The sequence below is a fragment of the Embiotoca jacksoni genome, unplaced genomic scaffold (genome assembly GCF_022577435.1).
Source record: "Embiotoca jacksoni isolate LCO1_2020_lvr unplaced genomic scaffold, fEmbJac1.0.p SCAF_21, whole genome shotgun sequence".
In the NCBI taxonomy this organism is placed as follows: domain Eukaryota; kingdom Metazoa; phylum Chordata; class Actinopteri; family Embiotocidae; genus Embiotoca; species Embiotoca jacksoni.
The window spans coordinates 6,993,730-7,020,087 of record NW_027185352.1 but is presented as its reverse complement, the minus strand read 5'-3'; the positions used below and the strand labels follow the sequence as shown (position 1 = coordinate 7,020,087).

General features: G+C 45.0%; 1 protein-coding gene across 17 annotated transcripts in view; it reads right to left on the bottom strand.

The window, feature by feature from the left end:
- Positions 1-26,358, bottom strand: part of sox5 (SRY-box transcription factor 5) — a 155,244-nt gene that overhangs the window by 41,944 nt on the left and 86,942 nt on the right. For 15 of the 17 annotated variants that reach the window (XM_069156644.1, XM_069156638.1, XM_069156641.1 and 12 more), the window contains exons 4-5: positions 6,858-6,944; positions 479-651 (exon numbers count right to left, since the gene is read on the bottom strand). In XM_069156644.1, the coding sequence (XP_069012745.1) occupies positions 479-651; positions 6,858-6,944 (260 nt within the window). The remainder of the gene's footprint in view (positions 1-478; positions 652-6,857; positions 6,945-26,358) is intronic. The other 2 variants (XM_069156634.1, XM_069156640.1) reach the window with 1 other exon arrangement.

Below are 26,358 nucleotides of genomic sequence, written 5' to 3'. Positions count from 1 at the left end.
GAAAGAGGGCATTCAAATCCTGTGTGATTTGCTGCTTTTCAAGCCCACTTTCTGTTGTAAACCTAAGAAATCTGTGTGAGGATTTCTGATGACCAATTGCGACGTGTGTACGAGTGTGTGTGTGCGTATCTGAATGTGTATATCAGTGTGTGTATAACTTCCAAATCAACCACCAATTATGTGCCTTTTCTCACTATTTGACCAGGAATAATTTTCATAATGTTTTATGTCATTACTGCAGAGTGCAACGTGTTTTAAACATAATGATTTCTGAAGTATATATTTTTAAATATGGTGAATAAAAGCTTTCCCAGATTCTGTGGAACTCTTGAAGTAATGATCAGAGATTTTTTTTTATCAGATTTTGTGAACTAGAACCTGACGGACTGCCTTGTTAGGACGGACTCCTGTGCACTATGGGCATGGGGAACACAGCTATTTCCAAATGGGGCCCTTCACATGCCGAGCGCTCCTGTACCTGGTCCTGCTGCTGCTTGGCCAGCTCCATCTGCTGCCTCTGCTTCTCCATCTGCGAGGCGGCCAGCTTCTTCTGCTCCTCGTGGGCCGCCAGGAGCTGCTCCCTCAGGCTGCTCAACTGGCCGATCATGCCCATGAGCTGGCGCTCTTTCTCCGCCAGGCTGTCTGGGGTACCTGTAGAGGGAGAGTCGGGGGGAGGGGGAGAGAGAAAAAGAGAGAGGTCAAAGGCGATGCAAAAGGGCTTTGAAGAAGACTGCAAGACTCGGCTAAGGTTACACTATGAAACTTGTTTTATCCTTCAAAGAGAACATTTTAGGCTTATTTAAAATTCCAGGTCCAGTTTATGAACAGGAAGTCTGTTTAGTACAACTAGAAAACCATTGTTACAGTTCAGGTCATATCTGAGCCCCTTAAAGGTGGATGACCACCTTCAAAATAAAATTAATGCACCATTTAACAGCAATTATCCCATAAAAACACATTTCATAATTACAACTTTGTTTTATTATAGTGTCATTATTTACCAGTTTATATATGTTTATATACTGCATATATATACTAAGTTTATGGTGCCCGAACTACATACAGGGTTTTGTTAGAATGATGCATGCTGAAAAGACATTAATGCAACAGGCTATTCAGAGGCCAGGCAGGCTTGTGGGGGTGAAGTCAGAGGTCAGAGGCATGAAGGAGGGAAACGAAAGAGGAAGGAACAATAAAACAGAGTAAAACTATCCATGGCTTGTTGGTCCACTTAATATATGACTGGTTAGGGGCTTTGAACGGCAGGTTAGGGTTGGGGGGGGGCTTCATCAGCGGAAGATGGGTATAAAAAAGTGTGTTTGTGCACCGCAGAGTTGTAAAACCAGATGTTAACTCATTTTCATGGGCATTCATCAAGTCACATCCATCACCGCGTTTATTGGTGTAATGAAATAAAGAAAACAAATCCGGCTGAGGAGACATTTGTGATGAGGCAAAACGTGGTGGGAAGTCAAATCTGAGTCGGATTCATAAGTTTAACAAACAAAATTAAGCTTCAGTCAGGTTTGAAAATGTATATTTCTTACTAAAACTTGAAGTAAAATCTAAATTGTGTTGGTTTGCGTTGAATTGTGGGTACATTTGGAGTGTGGTCTGTCGCAATCAAGCTGTGTTTTTGTGCTTGTGAGAAAGAGGAGGAAAAAAAAAAAAAGCAAGAATGAGAGTGTGTCTGGTCTGTGTTTACTCTGCAGTCAACCAACCTCCTGCTCACATTTAGCATGGCCTGACCTTTGACTCCTCAGATCCTGACATACTAGCTCCATTACACACACACACACTCACACACACACACACACACACACACACACACACACACACACACACACACACACACACACACACACACACACACACACACACACACACACACACACACACAAGGCCTAAATCATTCAACAGGATGTAGTTAGAGGGAGGCAGACTGAGGCGAAATCAGCGTGTGCGCCTATGTCTGGTCATAGGTACTGATGTTTGCCTACATGCCTTGTTGTGTGTGTGCGTGTGTGCGTGTGTGGAACAGCACAATCCCCCATTGTTCTTCAGCTGCTACCTTTAACAGGGCCACATTCCTGGCCCAGTCAAACCAGATGACGAAGAGAGAAGAGGGAGAGAGAGAGACCAGGGAGGAAGAAAAGAAAGAGAAACACAACATGGGGGATGAAAGGAAAATGTGGAGGGGGACTGGGGTGAGGGAGACCAGTGGGGGGGAGGGAGGGGAGGAGCTGACCTGCCCTTTGACCACTCTGGGAAGGTGAGAGCCATCCATTTGTCCTCCCTGTTGGTAGCTACCACCTACCCCACCTCCACTGCCCACCGACACCCCCCCCCCCCACCCACACACACACATATAGACACATACACACACACACACACACACACACACACCCGCACTCCATCCATCCGCCAACAATGAACAATAAAGGCAACTGTCGGGAGCACTGGCCACTGGAAAAATAAACACGCCGCTGTCCTAACTCACAGACCCACCTTTGTAGAGCCTGTGTATGTGTGTGTGTGTGTGTGTGTGTGTGTGTGTGTGTGTGTGTGTGTGTAGCCAAAGCTGACCAAGACAAGAAAGAGCCTTGTGTTAAAAACGTTAGCCTGTTCAAATTTTGGGGGGGGTTGAAGGGGGAATGGAGGAAGGGGGCCAAAGAAAAAAAAAAAAAAAAAAAAAAAAAAAAAAGGCTAAGGGGAGTTGCAAAGGTGACAGGAAGGATCAAAGGAGTCTTTTCTTTTGTAGGGGGTTTCTTGTCGGGGTTAACCTCCCTTCAAACACACACACAAATGCAAACAGTCAAATTGGGCACTTCGGCTGCAAGCAGTGTGCATGTGTGTGTGTGTGTGTGTGTGTGTGTGTGTGTGTGTGTGTGTGTGTGTGTGTGTGTGTGTGTGTGTGTGTGGACATTCCTTCCATCATGAAATTGCGAAAAACGTCGACCGTTCTATTCTTTCCTCGACAAGCTGTCCTCGATCTCCTCTCAGCTGTCTTCTTTTATCAGTATTTGCAGAAGCAAAAACAAATCCAAGAAAACTGATGAATGAGAATCTTCACAGTCAGAAAGTCAGAGAAAACAAGACGCCTTCGAACGCGAGGCGCCCCTGTCTCTCTCGCCTCTCGTTCAGACTCGGAGAATTTCTGCGGTGAACTCATAAATCAGCCGGCGTCGCCTTGTTTCCTCAGCTGCTGCCAGGCAGGCAGGTGGATCGATAACTGGTTTCCTCCGTCGCTTTACACACATTCCTCCTTAGGCAGATTGCTCCGGCCTGTGCTTACCTACAAACCCGCCGAACCAACACCGACTCCCTCTTTTCTCTTTTCTCTCTCTCTTTACACACACACACACACACACACACACACACACACACACACACACACACACACGCACAGGGTAATTAACCAATTTGTAACAATGTAATACTTGTCACTGTGTTCGCTGGGCTAATTAATGACCCCGGCTGCACTGATAACTCCCCCCTGGGTAAGGAGGGAGGAAATGAGAGGGAGAGGAAGAGGAGCAGGAGAGGGTGAAGGAAGGATATGAGAATAAAGAGAAGAAGAAGGGGAAGGAAACAGACAGAAAACGTCTGGAATATATGTTGAGACGCTTATTTACATGGAACCGATAACCTGATTACTGTAAATCGTCAAATTAGTTAATATGGTCAATAATTAGGGAACAGACTTAAGGTTTGATTAAAGTACTTACTGCATGCAGTTTCTAGGAACCTCATTCCTTCAGTAAGTCAAAGTTACATGATTTGTAGCCAACAGAAAATAACTCACTCTTTCTTTGTTGCTTCTTACGGTTATGATTTTCTTACTTGCTCATACAAAAGAATTAAGGCTTCTATACCTGGTCATATATTGTTATTATGTCAATATGGTGATATCACACTAGATATTGTCTTTGGTTTTGAATATCTTTTCCATTAGAGTAAAGTGATGCCATTTTATTATTTATCAAAAAGCTCATGGTGTCAATATTTTGTGTTTCAGTCATCCCTTCTTTATTGTTGCCACATCGATATAGAAGTGTTTGTTCCACAATATTATCATATGTGATTTCGTCCAGGCCTCGAAACTAAGTTATGCCGAGTCACTTTTAGATCATGACACGGGACTCTAAAAAAGAGCCGTTCTCATGAATCTATAATTGGCAGGAGGTGAGAACAGCCACTTGGCTTTCTACGAGTTGTATTGGCTGCAACGGTTGCTGTACACAAGTACCTTAAGGCCACAAATGCCACCAACAATCTTTCTTTCTTTCCTTGACAACTCCTCGTATTGCACCGCTGAGCAAAGCAGTCAACTCCACAACTCCTCTTGGAGAACTGCTGTTACAGCGTAGACTGAGTGTATACTGGATAAAACGAGTGTGTATGTGTGTGTTCCTCTACAGTATGACTATATTTCTATGACTCTACTAAGTCCACTGGAAGCTGAAAGCTCATGTTGCGTGGCCAAGCTTTTATCACAGTCACAAAACTTTATTTTAAAACGTTGTGTTGAAAAAAAGATACCAGACATTTCAGGCAGAAGGAAATGATGCAACGGTGCAGCCCTAAAAATCCCATGTGTTGGGTTTAAATATTCCCCTGGTGTGAACATAACATGGCTTTACTGGACTGCTGAAACAAGCTGATACTCGTACCGCATGTACAAATGTCATCGATGGTGTAAAGAAGAGTAACTTAAAGGTAAAACTAAGAGTTCTCGTCGCTCTTCACTTCACTCTACAGTGGCAGATGTAATGTTAATGACACTACACTGTGTGGATATTTATTCTACTATGGGCTCCATAACTGTGTGTGTGTGTGTGTGTGTGTGTGTGTGTGTGTGTGTGTGTGTGTGTGTGTGTGTGTGTGTGTGTGTGTGTGTGTGTGTGTTGCTATGTGAACCGCATGGGGCCTTTTACCAATGTTTCTTCTCAATAAGGCCAACGGAGCAGGAGGCGGTGGCTCACAATCACTTTGTTCCCTACAAAAAGCTCTTCAATGGAATTCGATGGGGAAAAAAAATGTCAAGGGATGCGCTGACAAATGAGAACAGTGCACACACACACACGCACGCACACGCACACACACGCACACACACGCACACACACACGCACGCACGCACACACATATACACACTGGACTCCAGCTCGCTTTAATAGTGTCAAACACTTCTGCACATTTCCATCTTTTTTTATTCTACAATTGGAATTCACACTAACTAACACACGTTGTTATGTAAGTGCCAAGACACACACACACACACACACACACACACACACACACACACACACACACACACACACACACACACACACACACACGCGCGCACCCAAAAGACATGAACGTGCACACACTTCCGCCGCACATCCACACACTCGTAGACACACATATATTGCTGCCCAGCTGTTGGTGTACGGTGCGCCAAGCGGGACGCCCCTACACAGAAATGTCAGCGCGGCAGGGAGCTGGGAAAAAGGGGTTTGATCAATGGAGCCCCCCTCTCGATGGCCACGCCGCTCCGCAAGGCTCTTTGATTACATATTGCTTTGCCTCCTAATGAAGCTCAATTACTGGAGGAGAACGACGGCTTTGCCCTCGAGTTACAGGGAGTAATAGCCAGTCTCTTCCACCTCTCTCTCTTCTTCGCTCACATCTCCCCCCTCGCTTTCTTCCAATTCCTGCTCCCGTGTATTCACGGAAAAGCTCCCGTGTTCCCGTTTGGAGTCACTTCCTGCCCTCTGTCCTGTCCGCCTGCCTGCCTGCCTGTGTTGAGTGTTAAGAAGGTTTGGTATGGATAAAATGGGTGATTAACACTGAGATTAACACAGAGCTGATAGACGAGCAGAGGTCAAACACGAGACGAAGCTGGCAGCTCGGTTCAGTTCAGGGCGGCTCAGATCATTTACCTTCAGTGTGTTCCTGATCATTTCCGCTGTTATGTCACAGTCACTAGATGTAATATATTGTTTCAATTAAGGGCTACTGGCTAATGCCAACATTTGCCTTGTATGTTGTACTGTTCAAGGACAGTTTATAAGTTGCGTCTAAGATTTAAACTTTTGAATGAAGAGTTTCACTTTTACAGTGATTAAAAAAAATCCTGTTGATGGTTAATTCTGAGCTTATAGTTCTGAAGTAAAGTATAAAGCAAAGTGAACTGAAGAAAACATATTCAAGATCCCATATCTTACTCTTTTTCAGTGTTTCAGATATAGTCTTGATGTTCATAAAACTATATTTTTGTGCTTTTAAGTTCCATAAATCATCTCAATAAAGTTCTACATCTCTTAAGCTTTTATCTGGAGTTCTACCGAGAACAGGCTGTTATGTGTCTATGTCTTTAAGGTGCATTGATAATATTAAGCATCTCTTCTGATTGGCTGACTCTTTTCTGAGTGACACATGCCCAGGCCAATCACAGGTTTTCTTCAGACTTGATGGAATGACTGGTCAGTGTTTTCTTTGGAATAAAGAGTTGGACGGTGGGCAGTCCTGAGGGCGAACGCATGACATGAGCATGAGTTTGTGACATCACAAATGTATGGAAGTCCAAACAGCACAGCTGAATACAGGCTGTGCATATTTCATCGTGGACCGAGTGTTTTGACGCTTTCACAGTATTTATATAACACCTAGACCTGCTTTATAATCAGAAACAAAATGGAAATCTGAAACTATACAATATGGGACCTTTAAGTTTTGAGATTATATTGCAAGATATGAAGTTAAAATGAGTCTTTTTTTATGGATGTTTTATTTTTCAATGGACATCGAATGGGGAATTAAGAATTTAAAAGCTTGCTTAAGTTTAGTTCTGTCGTTATTTACTCGTGCCATACCTTTAATTTCTCCGATGTGCCCTGAGCCCATGGCCAAAAGTTTATCCTTCCAGTCCTTTGACAACAGCCTCTCAATGCTGGGGGCCTCTGTTTAGGGGAGGGAGGGGTTTGGAGGGGGGGAAGGGAGGAAGAGGAGAAGGAGAGAGAGAGGGATTCAGTTGGCTGGCCAACATGACAATAAAGCTCATTTAAAGTCCATTTGCTGTAATAAAGGCAGCGGCAGCTCAGCCTAATGGCCGCATCAGCAGGAGAGAGAGGGGGAAAGAGAGGGAGAGGATGGCGGAGAGAGAGGAGCTGATAATCGAAAGAGAGAGGAAATCTGAAAAACAAAAACAAGTGAGCAAAAGGGAGAGAGCGAGAGAGGCAGCGCAAGATAAAGAGAGAGACAAGTGGAGGAGAGAGAGAGGGAGCCAAAGAGAGAGGCTTTTTCCCTCTCACCTGCTGCTAGAGAATCATTAGCCCTGTGGGCCCTGAGACAAAGAGGGCCTTAATGCACCCGCCACAATGGACACATTATCAGCTAGCGTTTTGTTTTCAACACACACTCCACACAGACCCTCACTCACTCACTCACTCACTCACACACTCTCTCACACACACACACACACACACACACACACACACACACACACACACACACACACACACACACACACACACACACACACACACACACACACAGTAGGGGGAAATGGAAACACAGGAGAGCAAACACATGGAGAGATTTAATCCTGAATGTGTTCACATACTGGTATATGGACTGACAGTAGCGCATGCACACACGCGCCCGCGCACACACACACACACACACACACACACACACACACACACACACATAGACATGCTGCCATGAACCTACAGTCGTCACTCTGTTGACTATTATTGACATGAACAAAGGGAAATGGGAGAAATGATCAGACAAAGGAGGACTGAACGTGTGTGTGTGTGTGTGTGTGTGTGTGTGTGTGTGTGTGTGTGTGTGTGTGTGTGTGTGTGTGTGTGTGTGTGTGTGTGTGTGTGTGTGTGTGTGTGTGTGTGTGTGTGTGTCTGTGGGAGTACTTTATTTACTGGGAGCCATCTGCACTTGGGATGCAAGGCCTTGCGAAGGCAAAGAGGTTTTACACTTTGAGTGGGGAGATTAACCCTATCAGCCAATGCAAACACACACAATTTTCAGTGCACAAACACCAGAAAAATACACACACACACACACACACACACACATGCGTGCACAAGACATACACATGAATAAGCTTATATATGTAGCCGCACACACAGATGTATGCACACTGGCAATTGCTGACGGCAGGCAAAAAAAAAGTTTTCCCTGGATTATTTTTTTTTTCCATAATGACAAGACTGATTTAAGAAAAAAAAAAGTCTTAATCTCAGTGGTATGAGACAGCCTGCCTGCACAAACAAACAAACACACACACACACACACACACACACACACAAGCACACAGAGAGCGAGAGAGAGAGAGAGAGAGAGAGAGAGAGAGAGAGAGAGAGAGATGTCCGGTGTGTTGAGTCGAGCAGCTTAGAGCTGTTTCTCCACTGAAAGAGACATACACATACAATATATCTGCCTCGCTCAACAACGAGTCAAAGTACTTTTACCCATCATCCCAACACAAAAAAAAGACGAGCCTTGCCGCCTAAACTTCTTTCTTTCCTCCTCATCCCTGTATTTTTTTTTCCTCTGTCTGCATCAGAGTGAATGTACAGAAAAGAGGATAAGAAACCACCTGCAGATTTTCAGGATTTAAAATGACACGACCACACACAGAGGCATGTGAAGGAGTCGAGACGTGCTGTACAAGGACACAAAGCTCTGCAGTTCCTGCATACTGTACCTCGGTGTGTGTGTGTGTGTGTGTGTGTGTGTGTGCGTGCGCGCGGCGCGTGTGTGTGCGTGTGTGTGTGTGTGTGTGTGTGTGTGTGTGTGTGTGTGTGTGTGTGTGTGTGTGTGTGTGTGTGTCTGTCCAGCCTCCCCTGAGGTCTGAATCAGGTCCTCTCCTCTGGCTTTAAGCCTTCACGCCCCACTGACACACACACACACACACACACACACACACACACACACACACACACACACACACACACACACACACACACACACACACACACACACACACACACACACACACACACACACACACACACACACACACACACACACATCAGGATCAATGCTGAACTTCAAGCCAGTCCACTGCTCACTTTTTTCTTTTCTATTTCTCTCCCCACTGTCCTTGGCCTGGTCTGTCCTTGTGTTTTCAACGCTGCCACTTAGTCAGTAAGTCAGTGGAGGAGTTTCAGCGCCGCTGTCCCTGATGTGTTCGGCTGCTTTCTGTCGGAGGCCACAGCGGCCTTCAGGGAATCGGCTAGCAGTGAGATGAAGGCAGGCGGACAACGACCGAGAGGAGGATCTCTCGTAAAAACTAAGGAGGGAGTGAAAGGAAAAACGTGAGTAGAAGGAGCAGAAGAAAGAGTGTGCTCCTGTGTTTCCCCCTCCACCCGTGGCAGCTGTCTCACCATCACCCCAACAGGTGCTATTAGCCCCTGGCACTCTCTCTTACTCTCTCTCTATGTCTCTCTCTCTCTCTCTCTCTCTCTCTCTCTCTCTCTCTCTCTCTCTCTGTCTCTGTCTCTCACCCCCCCCCCCCCACCTCCCCACAACCCCCGTCTCCCTCAACAATGACAGAGGCTTTTAAGCCAAAGAGCTTTGACAAGTGAGAGGGAACAACAAATGGCAGTGTCGCCCGCTCTCTTTCCATCACGCTCCCTCTCTCTGTCTCCATCCCCTAGTTATTATTTTTATTTATTAACAGGGCTGCAGCCATTGTCCCCAGTGACAGGCCGGGGCCACTTTAACTATTAATAAAAAGCCAAGAGGCTCTTTCATTGTGCAGCGCACGGCAAAATGGGAGGAAATGGGCAGGAGGAGCTGAGAGGGAGAAAAAAAAAAGGGGAGAGAGAAGAAAAGAAGAAGAGGAGAAAAGGAAGAGGGCTTGGTGTGCTAAATCTTTTAGTGAGATGTTGATTGATGCGGTGAACACTATAAGGAATGAACCTCCACTATTACCCATGACAAAACAAACACTGCAGAAATAAAGGTCACTCACACACACACACACACACACACACACACACACACACACACACACACACACACACACACACACTTGTGAATCAGTTAAAAGATGTATTTGGACATCCTCAAATTGTGACCTCTCAAAAAGGTCACTCTCTATCATGCTTCAGCTTCTGATCATGCTTCTTTAGTTGCTTTGGAGTAAAAAAAAAAAAATTGTTTACATCTTCATAAAGAATATGAAATGGGACCACTGGCTCCTGACACTCCAGTACAATAACAACTCGTCCAGGTCAAATCAAACCTTTCCACCACTCTCACATTCATTTCCTTCAGCTCAGCAGATAGAAAAGCAACTCATTCACGTTTCATGTTCTGCAGAGTTTTATTAAAAAAAAAAAAAAAAAAATCCCCTTGACGGCTGGATGGAAACACAGCGAACATCTTCTACCACTAATTAAGGCCCATAATATAATAGAGGAGGACAGCACAACTCTTTCCATGAAAATCAGAGACGCTACTTCCTGTTCTTCTGACGTACGGCAGCGCTGAGAGTGTGTGTGCATGTATGTTAGCGCTGAGTGAGGTGAGCGGGTGGAGTCTGGAGCCCACGCACGGGGTGTGGGACGCATATTTGCAGGGTGGGGTGCTGTGAGCCGAGGGCGAGGGTGGATACACGTCTTTCCCTCGAAAAAGGAACCAAAAAAAAATGGTAGAGGAAGTGTTGAGTTGCAGACTGTTCCTGCTGACCCTTTTGAAATATAGTTTTACCCTTTCATTTCCCCTCAAGTAGCTTTAAAGATGTGAAGATTTCACACTGTCTGGAAATATCACAGTCTGTATCAGTTTGTTCCAGCTCCTGATCAAAGCTCTATGATGTTTACACTTAATAAAATATCAAAACCTCAGCAATCTAGATGTCTTGTGCGCCACTTTTCTCCACATTCCCTCGAATCTTCTGGACATTATGGCCCTGCTAATGATCAGAGAGGAGGAAGCGTTTTTTTTAAAAACCCTCCTTCCTTGTTTTGACTGTCTGACCGTACGGCACATACGACTGCGAGGCCCGCTGTTGTGTTTTCATGCGTAAGCGCACAAACTCATCTGCAGGGTGACGTTCTGATTCGGATCCCCGCGCGGCTGAGAGGGATTCTGGGAAAAGCAGAGGGGGGAAAAAACGCTGACAATAACTCTGGAATCGGCGGCTATTATTTTGGCTCATTGGCTCAAACGGAGTCAAGCTGCTGCCCTGCAGCCGAGCCAAAACAACCCCGTCCACCTGCCGAGAGAGGGAGAGAGAGAGGCTGTGTGTGTGTGTGTGTGTGTGTGTGTGTGTGTGTGTGTGTGTGTGTGTGTGTGTCTGTGTGTGTGTGTGTGTGTGTGTGTGTGTGTGTGTGTGTGTGTGTGTGTGTGTCACAGCTAGCCCCCATTCGGCTTTTGGATCCACAGTAAGCTTTTGGTTCAGAAGCTGCTGGAGAGAGAAGGAAAGAGAGAGAGAGAGATGGAAGGAGACTGAACCTCAGTCCAGCTCGCTCTGACCAACATCACAAACAATACCATCGCTCTCTCTCTCTCTCACTCGCTTTCTATTTTTCACTCAGACGTTTTACCCTGAGTCACCATGAGCAGCCAGCACTATTTTTCCTATTATCTCATATTTGTGAAGACTGGAGACCTTTAGAGGAAAAGGGAGGAGGTGTGAGGAGGAGGAGGAGGAGGAAGAGGAGGAAGAGGGGGGGAGTGTGTGGAAAGAGAGAGAGAGAGGAAGGGGGAGGAAAAGAGAGAGAGAGAGAGAGAGAGAGAGAGAGTATGAGAGAAGGAGAGCCCGGGCCCTCGGGTGCACAACAAAGGGGCCTCTGTGCCAGCGCCAGGCCCAGCCGGGCTCAGAGGAGGGTGGAGGATGAAGGAGGAGAGCGAAGGCGAGGAGGAGGAGGAGGAGGAGGAGGAGGAGGAGGAGGAGGAGGAGGGCCCACAGGAAAGGGCCCTGGCTTGGGACCCGTGGCCTGCGCTTATACCCCAAAAAACAGGCTCCACATTGACTTGGGCTTTGGCAGCCACTGGGAGGCTCCAGCTACTCCCCCCCCCCGCCCCTCCCTTTTTCCCTTCTTCATTCTCCTCCTCCCTCCCTCCTTCCCTTCCTCCCTCCCAAACCGAAGCAGGGGTCATCGTTGAATAAGCAATTATACAAGCACTGGTGGAGTTTGTCTTAGACTGCCACCCTGAACACTGAAGTATTGAGACGGCAGGAAGGAGAAACGGAGAGCGAGCGAGCGAGCGAGGAGCTGAAATGTGCGGTGACTTCTAGGGTGAAAATAAAAACACACACACACACACACACACACACACACACACACACACACACACACACACACACACACACACACACACGTTAGCTGGTGGAGACAGAACGAGTACATTTTACATGTGATCTAAAGATCTAAAGGCCACACCATAACCAGATTATGGTAAATCTCTGTCATGCCAATACCTTAACGAGGTTATCTTAAATGAATTAAAGGCTCAAATCAGGAAAGGATCACGGATGTGAACCGTTGGTCATATTTGATATACAGCCGTCATCACAGCTGCCTTTCATAAAACAAAAGACCAAATCTCTGAGACATTAACTCGACTAGAAAACACAACCAGCAGAATGCGGTTATTCTGACTCACTAATCAGACTTCTTCCTCCTAATCTGGGTTACACACTGCGAGAGAAAGATATATCGGTGCCAGTTGGAGGATGCAAAACACACCTGCACACAGATGCACAAAAAAAAAGAAAGAAAAAAAAAAAAAGAAATATTTTATTCAGGATAGCCTCAAGCTGTGCTTAACTATGTAATACAAATGACTTGTCTTACTACTTCACCCTGTTTTTGAAATGAATTTCTTCAAATGGACAAAAAATAAAAAATAAAATGAGGTAACTTCTGTCCTTCAGTAGTAAAATGATACAACTTCAACAGACCAGATCGTCTACATTATAGAGATGTGCAGAGAAACTTGAGAAAAGCAGAATTTGGAAGATAGCTCCTCACTTATTTACACCCTCTTGATACTGCAGCTTTTGCTTCTCAGTCTGGCTATTCCCCCCTCGCACTGACGGCGCCAGCACTCTCCATTACGAAATGATGATGTTGATATTTTGATGATCAATTCATGTCTGGTTGAGCTGGGCCATGTGTCTGGACACATTTTCATCGATTCCTTCTAAAGACAGTCCAATCGTTCCAAAAAAGCGATGAGGGCCGTGCCAAGATTATAGGCAGTCTCTTGTCAAAAAAAACAACAACACACACACACACACACAAAAAAAAAAAAAAAAAAAAAAACAGGGGCACTATACGGCGACTTGAGAGATGAGAGGGAGATGTATCAAAAAGCTTTTTGTCCAAGCCCACCTAGCACCACCACCTCCGCAAGGTTAGCTGCTAAAAGTACCAATTACTGGCTTGTTGTTGGGGAGAAGGCGCTTGGCAACAGTTGCCGCGGTGGCCGGGCCTCTGTGTAAACACTAAAATCCCTCTCCTCCTCCTCCTCCTTACTTTCTAACCCCCTCCGAGTGCTCCCGGTCTCCCACTGAAGCAGAGGATCGCAGCAAGAAACACACAGAGAGAGTGTGTGTGTGTGTGTGTGTGTGTGTGTGTGTGTGTGTGTGTGTGTGTGTGTGTAAACTCAGTCCCTGGTCGGTCTCAATGTCCATAGTGACTTTTCATTCAGAAGCTGCTCCAACTTTAGTTATTAATAAACACCCAGACCACTCGGCAGGCTAGGGGGACACCAGGGCGCGCGCTCGCGCACACACACACACACACACACACACACACACACACACACACACACACACACACACACACACACACACACACATGCGCGCACGCACACGCACACACTGAAAGTATCTGGCAAGCGCTCACACACCGAGCAACATGACATCAACTTCTGAGAGTTATGAATGTTGTTCACCTTGTAAAGTAAGTTAGGGTTTTTGGGTGAAGCTACGAGGGACATATGGTCCTCCCCTAATGTGCGGCGACAATCCCAGCCGTGTTTCAAAACACGTTTCGGGACGACACACCTGTTAACAGAAACACTCACACACAAGAGCAGTTGCCAAAACACCTCAGCTTAAAAAAAAAAAAAAGAAAAAAAAAAAAGGGGGCTTTTAAGTTTTCTTTCTGCTTCTCACGTTCATGTGCTGCAAAAATATATAAAAAGAACAGATTCAAGTCACACTAAACAACAGATGTAGAGGGATCTTTTTTTTTTTTCAGGGTAATTTTAGGTATAGGACGGATGTATAGCAACATGTTTCCATTAAATCTGACGCTCCAAGAATAGGCCGCAGCACATAAAGCGAACATTTACAAGGGTGTCAGTCAACAGTTTAATAAATTGAAAATCCATTTATCTGAATACAGAGTTCTGCCCTTCACTCCACTGCCTTTCCCTAACAGATGGTGTTGTGGGTGCTTATGTCCAATTTGATTTGAACCAAACCCTCAGCCAATTTTTACACTGGCATGAAATCTCAGCGAGCCAGATCCACACACTGGCAGTCAGAAATAGCAGCGGAGAGGGCGCGACATTGTGAAAGAACGATGAAGGGCAAAATCTGGAGCGACATTCGAGAAAGTCGCAGAAAAACTTTCCTTGTTGTTTCGTTTCGCTTGTGTGTGGTTGTCGTTTTTTTTTTGTGTTTTTATTCCTTTTCCTCCTCCCCTCCTTTGCATGTTGTTTTTGTGCCGAGCTGGTGAAATTAGCGATGCTATCTTAATGCTGTGTTTTTTTGTGTTTTGTTTTTTTTGCAGGAGACAGAGAAACGTTCCTTTCACACACACACTCACATAACATTTTCCCAATTGCCTCTGTGACCTCCATTATCATTAAATGGCGTTTGATAGCATCTAGACATTTGAATTCGCTGCCGACTAATTCAGCTCGGCCCCTGATAGCCGCTGCCACCGCACCTTATTAGGGACGAGCTATGGGACCGAGAACAGATCCCATTTTCATTTTACTGCCTCATACTTTACAGGCTGAGGAGACCAAGTGTCAACTGTGCTACTGATAACCACCAAATACTGCCTGCTAATTGCCTGGTTAACAAACAGAGCCTCATGAGAGACTTTCGAACAGATAATAGAGGTTCACATGCGACAATGGGTCGGGCTGCACTTCAAACTAAATGTATTCACTGAGGAGTCTTTGATAAGATGCTCAGATCACCATGTTGTGGCCTGTTGCTGCTGGCAGGTAAAAACACTGTCTCCTGATTAGGAACAGCTTCCTTTTCCTTGTAGTTATTTTAGCAGTTTATAGTTTAATTTTTAAATGACCGAATATGTTTTGAGACTGTTTTATTTGCCGAAGAGGTCAAAAGAAGGATCATGATGTAATCTCTCAACTAAACCATGTAAATCGTTGAAATTAGCACAACTTTCTTACTTGGGAACCCGAATGCAGTTTACAGACTCTTGAAATGTTTCCTGGAAAAATGGGTTTAATTTCAAAGACCTGGGGATCGACCAATCAGATAAGCCGAATAAATAAATCAGAAAAACTTAAAGTCTGCTTTGTGAACTCTGAGTCAGGGTGAGGAAAGGGTTAAATAGTCAGATCCAGCATTCTTTTAATGCACGAACATCTCTCCCTGTCAAAAGCATCCTGTTAAAGTGGGCCAAGGCATGTGTACCTTTGTGTGTGTGTGTGTGTGTGTGTGTGTGTGTGTGTGTGTGTCGTCCACAGTGGCTCAGGCTGCTGTAATGGAAAATGACACTTGCAATCTGTCTCGTGGCAATAACCCCTCTTCAGTGCTCTTGTCTCCACTCCACACACACACAGACACACACACACACACACACACACACACACACACACACACACACACACGTGCATGTCAGCACACGCGCACGCACACACACACACACACACACACACACACACACACACACACACACACACACACACACTCGATGTCTCTTGTCACTTCAGCAGCCCCCGGGCCGTCCTTGTCACTGCACAGCTTTATTGCATCACTTTAACGTGACAACAAAAGAAGACATTGTGTGCTGGGCCTGCCGTGTATAGAAGGAAGGGAATGGACCCACGCATTAACAAGGCGAGCGACAGACGGAGAGAGGGAGAGAGAGAGAGAGAGTACACGCGCACACACACACACACACACACACACACACACACACACACACACACACACACTGAGCAGCGTTTTCTCTTGCGAGTCATGACATTTTTCGTCTGCCTGTCAAAGCGATGACAGAGAGGCCGACAGAACAGCAAGGCACTCCTGACACACTAATGCTGTTTTGCATGTTGGAAGCCTATTCAAACAGCGCTGAGCTGTGACTTTAACCTCCTCTGCGGCTGTGTGTGCGTGTGTATGTATGTGTGTTTATGCATGTGAGACTGATGGGTGAAGACTGTTATTTCTGATGCTATCATAGTTTTGGCCCCGTGTCGGATGCTTGATTGACAGTTGGCTCGGCTTTAGAGTGGCTTTGCTTCTGCCGGACGGCGGAGGCGGGACCCGCCTATTCCAGTTAACGCGAACACTGTTGACAAGCGCAAACAGACGCGCACGCACACTTCTCCCTCTGTTTATGTGTCTGTTTGAGTCTTCATATCCATCTCTGTCTCTTTTTGGTCTTTCTTCTCTATGTGTGAATGTTTGTTCCATCTGTGCGTCGATCGGCTCGAGACAGAGCGCGTTGTGAAGTCTTAAGAATAGCCCACATTGTCCTGTGTGCTGCTCAAAGATGGGGCGACAGACATGTGAGAGCCATTAGACCAATGGCAACAACAGCCCAAACAGCACTGGAATGCTCTGCTGACTAGCATGTGTGTGTTTGTACTTGTGTGTTTGTGTGCCTGACCTGTCGGAGCCTTACGAGTCACTGTGGTTCAATTATTTGTTCACGTCAATGTCTCTCCCCTGTAAATCTTTTCCTACTCTCCGGTTTTCCTGGCAAGACCACGTCGGGTTTTTTTTTTAGGCGAAGAAAGGCGTTTGATTGGTTGACGAGATCTGCCTCGTCAATAACGGCTGATGCTGCTGGTTGGGTCGCATTTAAAACACTTCGCCATCTGTGGCTGACAAATAGGAAGAGTCGAACTCTCACAAATTAAATGACAATATCAGAGATGGTGAAACTGTATTTTTACAGGATTGTATTTTGGCTTCTTTCTTGCACACATAGACACATAGAGCAGGGGGACGATAGGCAGTGGAGGTCCAGCCTGCTGGGAGTCAAACTGGCAACGGGTGGGGGGGGGGCGGGGGGGGGGGGGTCTCTTTGTTGGAAAAATGCCAGATGAACTTCAGCAGTTTCACACTTGTCACGAGGAGAGCTACACACCCTGTTAGACAGTTCCAAAGTTTTAAACAGTAACCCTGAGGATGTCAAACTAATGTCATCTGGGTTATCTCAACCTTTGCTGATTTGATTTTGACCTGATTTTTTTTCTGTCTTTACTAAACGGCTGCACGATTAATGATTACATTATGATTAAATGATATTGCAGTATTTTCATTCAGCAACATCGGCTGTATCAAAACAAGCGCTCCTACGTTCTCCCTCAATGACAGGATGACATGCGGAGCAGCAGGAAGCAGCAGGAAAAAGAAAAGGCACTCAAAATACTCAAAGGTCAAAGGTTGTGTAAGTCGCAGAAAACAAGAGACTGGGGTTGAATGTCAGATTCTGGAAGCGGTTGCATTTAGGTTAAAAAGAAGGGTGTTCCCTTTCTGTTGACTGAAGTGTGTGTCGTCTATCAGGATCATATTTTCTGCTGCATTTCCTTCTGTATTAAGTAAATGACAGCAAGATACATTTATATTGAAAGAGAAAATCATGACAGAGAACCATGATCTCAGTTTTGAGCAAGAAAATTTGAATTTTATTCAATTTTACGAATTCCCCAATTTTATGTCCAATGCTAATTTACAAGCGATTACCTGATTTTGTATTATTTACTGCACTCGTGTGAACATTTGTGATAAGTGCTCTGGCCAATTTGTCAATCACAACCCATTTTGATTTTCTCTACAGTTAATAATCCAGTACAGAAATCATATTAACATGTCCGCTTATTGTTCCTTCAAACAAAATCAAGATCCTGGATTCATTTGCTCAAACTACAGTCGACACATTCAAATTTAATATGTTCCAATCCTAAATGTAATTAGCATATCTGCCAAAACACAGATTAACGATAAATGCTTCCCGATGGAAATATATAATAATTACATTAACTGATGAATGATTAGGATGTTTATCGACTCAGGTTTGTCTTTCCTGTTAACATGATGTAGTTATTTTTTTTTATTAAATCAGCCCCGTGTTAATCTGATCATTCATATCTTTATCAGAATTGGGTCATTTTGAGTTTGTTTGCATTGATAAATATCCTCTGATTTTCTTTTGCCCCGTCATAGACTCAGTTCCTGGAGTCAGCAGTGATTTTCTTCCTCAACATTCCTGTCTGTGTTTGACCCCCTCCTCCTCCTCCTCCTCCTTCTCCTTCTGCTACTCCTCCTCCTCCTCCTCCTAAAATACACCCATGACTCTTTGAGTGGGCTAATTGTCTTAACAACGTTTGGTTCGGTGGCGACGGGAGACTACAGTGAGGGTACGATAACCTTGGAAATAACCTCGTTAGTGTAATTCAACAAACCAACAGAATGGACGAGGAGGGCGTGATCGGCAGAAAACTGGGGCAAAATATGGTTCAGTTAGCGGGTCACAAAGGGGCTGCAAGTCCTGCGCTCGCCTGTGTTTTCACATAGTAAACTGATATGGCGGCGGGGTCGGGAGGTAGAGGGGGGAGGAGGGGTGGCGCACACAGAGGGCCTCAATGTTAAAGAGAGTGTGTTGGGGTGGGTGGTGCTTTTGGGGCGTAAGAGTGTGTCAGACGGACCAACACGACCCAACGAACAAGTGTCCAGTGTCTCGGCGCGGACGGCTCCTTCAACCGCCATCACAAGACTGTCTGAGTGCGAAGCTTGCAAACAAACATGAGTTCAATTTGAAGGAGGGAGGGAGGGGGAGAAAAAAAAAGTGTGTTAGAGAGAGAGAGTGTGAGAAAAAAAAAAAAAAAAAAAGGACAGACACGGAGAAGGAGGGAGATAAAGATAGATGAAAAAAAAAATCTGCCCGGAATGATTGACGGAAGAATGATACACACACAAACACGCACACAAAAACACACAAACACACACAAAAACACAAACACATAGACAGGAAGCCTGCAAACTCTGCCCACATCCAAAGGAGCCTTAAATAGCTCTGTTACACACCACTTATACACCACTGATCATTGATATTCATAGTTAATCATCATTTTACTCACAAATCTCAACAACAAGGATCTACAGTCTAAATTTAAGCAACTGCCAGGCTGAAAAGGGCTGTGAGCGTAGGTGGGGTGGAGGGGTGGGGAGCAGTGCCAAAAGAAATTGTGACGCATGCAGACACCAAACACACACACACACACACACACACACACACACACACACACACACACACACACACACACACACGATCCTAGATGTTATAAAGCGAACGTTCAAAATGAAGCAGGTAGGGATGAATCTGTGTGACTGTGCATTTGAAGGCATTCAAGAATGGATCATCTGGAGAAAAGAGAGGAACAAGTGAGGGTGAAGGTGGAGAGGTAGAAATCATGTGCTGCTTCAGGAATGGAGAGTTCAGTAAACACAGCTCATGCTAATATAAACCAGCCTGGCTGAACGTTTACTCACTACATACACAAGTAAATATATTATTGTGCTTCAAAGAAAAGGTGTTGCGATGACTCAAACTATGTGGCATTAAAGATTTTGCCGGCAACAAGTTTGAAAACATGTCAAAGGTAGCGTGTTCATCAAACGTCAATGATTTTGAAAGTATTTAATGAATGAATCTGTCTTCATAAGTAAAACAATCCTAATTTTGAGCCCTAATTAACAACCTCAACCATTTAATTTAAAAAAAATATTAAAATGGCTAAGTGGAGTCAGATCACGTCAAGTCATGCGGACGTCACTAACTGGGAGGATTTTAGCATTCAATTAAGTCCAGGCACTAACCCACCCATTAGTTTGTGAACTGCTGTTTTAAAGGCTTGAGTCTGACATTTTGGCGGTCGCCATCTTGTTGTTTTTGGAGCCAGTAGTGACCATATTTGGACAAACTGGGGAGGGTCTGACTGGGAACCTGAGAACACTATACCCGCCACCTATACTGGAAACCTCACTGCACCCCAGACATATCAATCAAACCAGACACCAAACACAGTTCTCTTTGAGGCCTAATATCTCATTATTTATGAAATAATCACCAGAGCACTCATCAGAAAGTGTGAATTTAGCTCATGACACCATAATGACTTGTGGAAAAAAATATATTCGCATTTTATTTCATGAGAGAAGTCTGTGCTTTTTGAATGGGAATTTTGACTGTGAACTTTCCTAAAGTTAGGGGACTTCCAAGAGTCATATTTCCTGTCTGCTAAATGCGCTCATCTGTCAGACTCTGTACTCTCAGTTTACAATTCAGATATTTGGAAGTCCTGAAGCCAACTCAAGATAACCCCGCTGAAATCATCAGGGTTATTTGGTTTGACTTTAGAAAGCTTGTCAAGAGCCATAGAGGACATTATACATCTGTCTCCTCATCGACTACATTTACCTTCATACCTTCCTTAACTCATTTCAGCTCTCTTAAAAAATACCCTCTAAACTCTAAAAGTCTTGGTATCTCTGTAAAAACATCTTTGACATTGTATTAATGATCAGAATATCATGTCACACACTCTGACTTTTATACCCACTGACTGCGATGTTTTGGAGAGGCTACAGAAACACACACCTGGGTTACAGACAAGACTGGCAGACAACAGCTGATTTGCTTTGTCAGTATTACAATGAGCCAAAAGGCCAAGTGTTTGTGTGTGTGTGTGTGTGCGCGTGTGTGTGTGTGTGTGTGTGTGTGTCATCCTGTGTGTGCACGCCTGCATCTGAGTGTGCGTTATGTTTGGGTGTTTGGATCCTGTGTGTGTGTGTGTGTGTGTGTGTGTTTATGTGTGAGTTTGTGTGTAGGTGACAACTCCAGCCCCAAACTGACTGGCATCTGGCGGTGGCAGTTGTTTTAACAGCTGAGCTGACAGCATTAATCCGAACGCACCCAAATCAAAAGGAGACAACACCTGTTCACTGCTCCTGAGCCCAGCCGAGGAAGGGGAGAGGGGAGAGGGAGGGAGGATGGGAGGGAGGGAGGGAGGGAGGGAGGGAGGGCAAAGTATGAATGGAGCAAAAGACGTGGAGGGGGAGTGATTAGAAGCAGGTGGAGAGACTGATGGGGGATAAAGGGAGGTAGAGGGAGAGAGATGAGGGGAAGGTGACGGAGGAGAGGACAAGGGATGAGAGAGGAGGGAAGGTTGAGGTAGGGAAAAAAAAAAAAAAAAAAAAAGAGAGAAGGGGATGAGGGGAAGACGATGAGAGCGGGCACGCTGCCAGGCAGCACACACACGGCACTCTTTCCCTTGAGCGAAGCGGAAAGGGGCAGTGGGCCAAACAAGGAAGGAGGGGTGAAAATGGAGGGAAGGGATGCGAGAGGTAAATGGATGGATGAAGGGAGGGAGGGAGGGATCCCGTAGGGAAAGAGAGAGAAAAAGAGAGAGAGGGATGGAAACAACGAGCGGTGGCAGACGGAGAAGTACAGCAGCGATCTATCCGGAGGAGAGCCGGCGCTCCGACATGAGTGGCGGGTGATGACCGCGCCGCCGGGCCGAGCAGCAGCGGAAGAAAAAGAATGCGGCGAGGAAGGGTGGGAGGGGAACGGAGCGCCGCGCTGGAGATGCTTGTCTCCCAACATCTGGCTGAAATGAGGCCCGGGTCGCGCTGTGGGCCCGGGGTCGTGACCCCTGAGGCTGACAACACAGACACCACCACTTCATCTGCAGGACCTGCCCTCTGACCGACCGGCCAGCCAGGGGTTAATTAATAAAGACCCTGCGGCTTCAAAGACTGGCTGACGGACCAGATGAGTGACCGGCTCCCGGGCTGACTGAATAGAGGCCTTAGAAGAGCGTTGTAGCTGTGTGACTAGCTGGGATGGAGTTAGATGTCTGGCTGACATACTTTCTACGTTCCAAATCGCATTAAACATTTCTTTTTAGTGGGTACTGCGCCTTCTCTTAAAAAGTGTGTACTCTTCTTTTCCTTCTCCTTCTCCTTCGTATTCGTACCATGTATCGCAACATACTAAATCTTTTTCTGGCATCCTAAATAGTATGGTAGTATGGATATTGGATCACAGGGACTGATAAACAGGCTCCTTGGATGACCTAAGAGCTCTAAAGCTCCACATTAGACACACCACCTTGATATTTGCCCGATAAGACGGAGCAGAACCGGTGGGGATGACCTGTGGGTGGTGATTACGTGGCTTAGTTGGCCCTGGTGCATAACGGGAACCTGTGACTCCTCAGGTCAGGTCAAGCAGACTTGTGCGTTAGTCATCTTGTGTAGGGTGACACACTGAACATGTTTTCCTTTCGGCACGTCGAGACATCCTAACAAGAGCTGCGCACCAACCCGACGCCTCCAGCCAGGCTGTTTAAGCCCCTTTACATCCATCCGGCCTTAAATCCGGCACCGGACGCAACTCACATGGCTGATGCAGCTCTGATGATTTCACATGTGTTGGAGCTGTAAAGCAGATTGTGCTACTTTGTACACAAGCCTAGATGGATTATACAGTGGTAACTGGAGTGTCGGCTCTTTCACACATACCCTACATTTACAAGTGGTATGCGGCATTTAGATACAGATATTCCTATATACGTGTATATAGTATATAAAAATAGTACTCTATAGTGTAAGTACACTGAATTAACAACTGTCACAGCTATAGTAATAAGCTCCATCTCAGAGCTTACTTACAGTCTATTTAAAGTACGTTATAGCCCACGGTGAGCTTACATGCTGCTGAGAAGGTACCATGAAAGTGTAGATGTGCACCTGCAGCACAGGACCTCTATGTAGGTCACATAAACAGAAGCAAATCCATGCGTATACATTCACATACATTATTCTAAATGCATACTGTATATTCACCATAAAGTCAATCCCACTTTAACATGGAGATGCCAAGAAATTTTCTTGAATGTGATCATCTTGCTGTGCCTGTAATCACAGTCTCATGAGGTTGATTTATGATGTAGTGGTTTGGAAAGCATCTCTTTAAGACTCTATTGGTATTTGGTTCCTCTGTGTGCAACAAATATTCACCTACAAGACATTATCCCGTTTCACAGGACTATAATATACATATATTTATTGTAGGAACTAGAAATAGAGCTCTATTGAAACACTTGATTAAATACTAATTAAGAGAGTCTTTAAGTAGGACTTGAGGGGGCAAGATGAACATGTAAAACATTATTTTTGTTAAAACTGAAGCATGACAAAAATAAGGAATAATATCTAAAATAATCATTGGATTATGAATTATGATTTACTTTGGTTTAAATCAAGCATGTTCGGCTTTTAAAACTTCAGAACAGCGAACTAAACTCCCTATAATTCGCACCAACTTCCAGAGTTGTTTCCAGGAAACTTCTGAAGAAAATGATTAGGAAATTACAGACCTGTAATATTCGAACTGACCCCGCAATACAAAACATGAAGAGAAAACTAAAATAAATGTTATTAAAGGTCATGAATGCATAACTTGTTTGCAACTTCCACCCATTATTTAAAGTTAACTCAAAGTGCCTCCACGCACACACTATAAAATTTGCATGTTAATGGTAACGTCTGGAAACCTCGCAGCAAAGTGATACCTTTTTATATGTTGCTATGGCACGGCGTCAAGATGAAAAATCAAGCATCTCATTCCAAAATGCGACATCCACCCACTCGCAAAGCGAGTGCTGGTGTGTCAGTAAACTACTTAATGGCAGATTGTTGAAGTTATTGGCTAACTCGACACTTCTTGCAAAGTAGAAAACATTGGAGGGCGCAGCCGGCTGGCCTTTTTGAAAACTGGTCGAACTCCAAACAGCAACTGCTTTCCGCTGCGTTTCTCAGAGTGATGCTCGAGTGGCTGGGTGAAAAGTTTTTGGAGGATTTTTTTTTTTTTGCTGCATTTCATATCCTTTTGATAAAGTAACTGAGGGACAAATGAAAGTCAGCGCACTCTGCACAATACTCATTAATCTTGCAGCCATTTTGCAGCATAAAAACATTCCTGTGACTCTCCATGGGAATGGGAGAAAAGACTGAGAAAGGAAAAAATAACAGAAAAGGAAGGAAAACAACAAACGGGTGTGCAAATGAAGAGAGTTTATGAGAAAGCTGAATAGATAAATCATGGATTCCACTGATTTGGTCATGGGACATGATGCTGAATGGAAGAGAATGGGTGGATGCCAAAACACTGGGGCCTGTCTAATATCTGGGAGTCAGTGACAGGAGGCCTTTATGTGGGACTGTCTGACTCACACAAATAAACACACACACACACACACACAAACATATACACAAGCTGTGAATGACACATACCTACACGAATAATGCAAAGAAACACACCTCATCACCAGGTATCATGCACAAGCACACACTTGCATATACGCACACTGTACTGTAGGACGGTCAGACTGTGAGTAGGTCAGAGCAACTAAGCTGTGGAAGCTCCGGCTGATTCATGAACCTCGAGCCTTTGTCCTTAACTTAATGCCACGCCGGGGGGGCCAATAACACACACAGACACACACACACCTTCAGAAAAACCGCAGGACCCTCTCTGCTCTGTCTAAGCCCCTTTATGCTCATGTATTGGACAAAAGCTGGGGCACTGCTTTCCCCCCCAAACACACACACACACACACACACACACATACACACACACACACACACACACACACACACACACACGCACGCACGCACGCATACTATTCATCTCCTTAATATCGCTCATCTGGACGGAGCAGAATGGCAGAAAGGAGTTTCATCCCCACTGATTGTCTCATCCAAGGCTGGAGAGAGAATGCAATGTTGAAAAGCAGACGCAAAACAATTCAATAAGAAAAGTGACTTGAATGCGCCTTTCATCAAGCCAACAATGGCCCGCCCCACAATAGGCCTCAGGTTCGCCCCATGATGTTGCCTGTTTCTCATGCCACAAAAGGGGAAAAAAATAAAAAATACTCGAATTGACTCGATTTGAATTGTCCGTGATGATTTTTTTTTCCCCCTTCCATTTCTACAACAAACGCTGTGAAGTTAACTGACACAATGACACCCGGATAACTGGAGAGAAGGATAAATAAAAAGGAATTGGTTTTCGTACATAAGCAACGTGAGGCATGAGCTCTCTGCCTGCTTCAAAGTGAGTTCTATTGGACTGAAAGGATGCCATTTCTTTTTCATTATTGTGATCTTTCTAAGCAAAGAATGTTTGAATTTGACCACCGAAGGCCTTTCTTTTTCTCTACTGGGTCACAGAACAGATCCTAAAGCATAAAAAAAAAAAAAACACACGGGGGCTCCAATCTCCTCAGTAAAAAGGTTCAAGGCAGAGTTAGTCTCATAACCATGATGTCAACTTCCCTTTAGTGAGCGCCGAGCAAGCGTTTAGAGCTCTTTAATTGGCGAAGAGGAGGACAACATCTTTCTTGCTTGCCCCAACTTTCTCTCTCGCTTTCAGTGAATAATAATAAAAAAGAACCAGCAAAAAAAAAAAAAAAGAAATTCCCTCTTTCAACCTCTCCCTGTGTTTCATTTCACTCGCCTTCCCTTTTCCCAGTGCGAGGAGAATAATCGCGACAAACAATGGCTGTGAGAGTCCTGCTGCACTTCATGTTAATTTATACAACTAACTAATTACCAACAAAGGGTGGAAATCACATAAAGACGTTCGCCCCGCTCCCACGCTAAGGCTGTGAACCTGCTGCTGCTGCTACTGCTGTGTGTGTGTGTGTGTGTGTGTGTGTGTGTGTGTGTGTGTGTGTGTGTGTGTGTTGCAGAATTCCCCTCAGGGATCTGTGCTTAATAATCGCATGTCCATGTGATGACTTGCAAGGTTTGTATATGCTATTGTTAATGTTTATTGTGTGTGTGTGTGTGTGTGTGTGTGTGTGTGTGTGTGTGTGTGTGTGTGTGTGTGTGTGTGTGTGTTTGACATAACCCCCCAGATAGCAGAGAAGAAGAAGGATTAAGCAAACTGAAGAGGAGGGGTGGGGGTGTGTGGACTGATGGACGGATGAAGAGAGAGAGACTGCCTCGATCCCTCCACTTCTCCGGCTCCTTTTTATTTTATTTTTTTCTCCCTTTCATTCTCTCTCTCCTTCTTCGTCTTGGCAGAATGTATCCGCCCT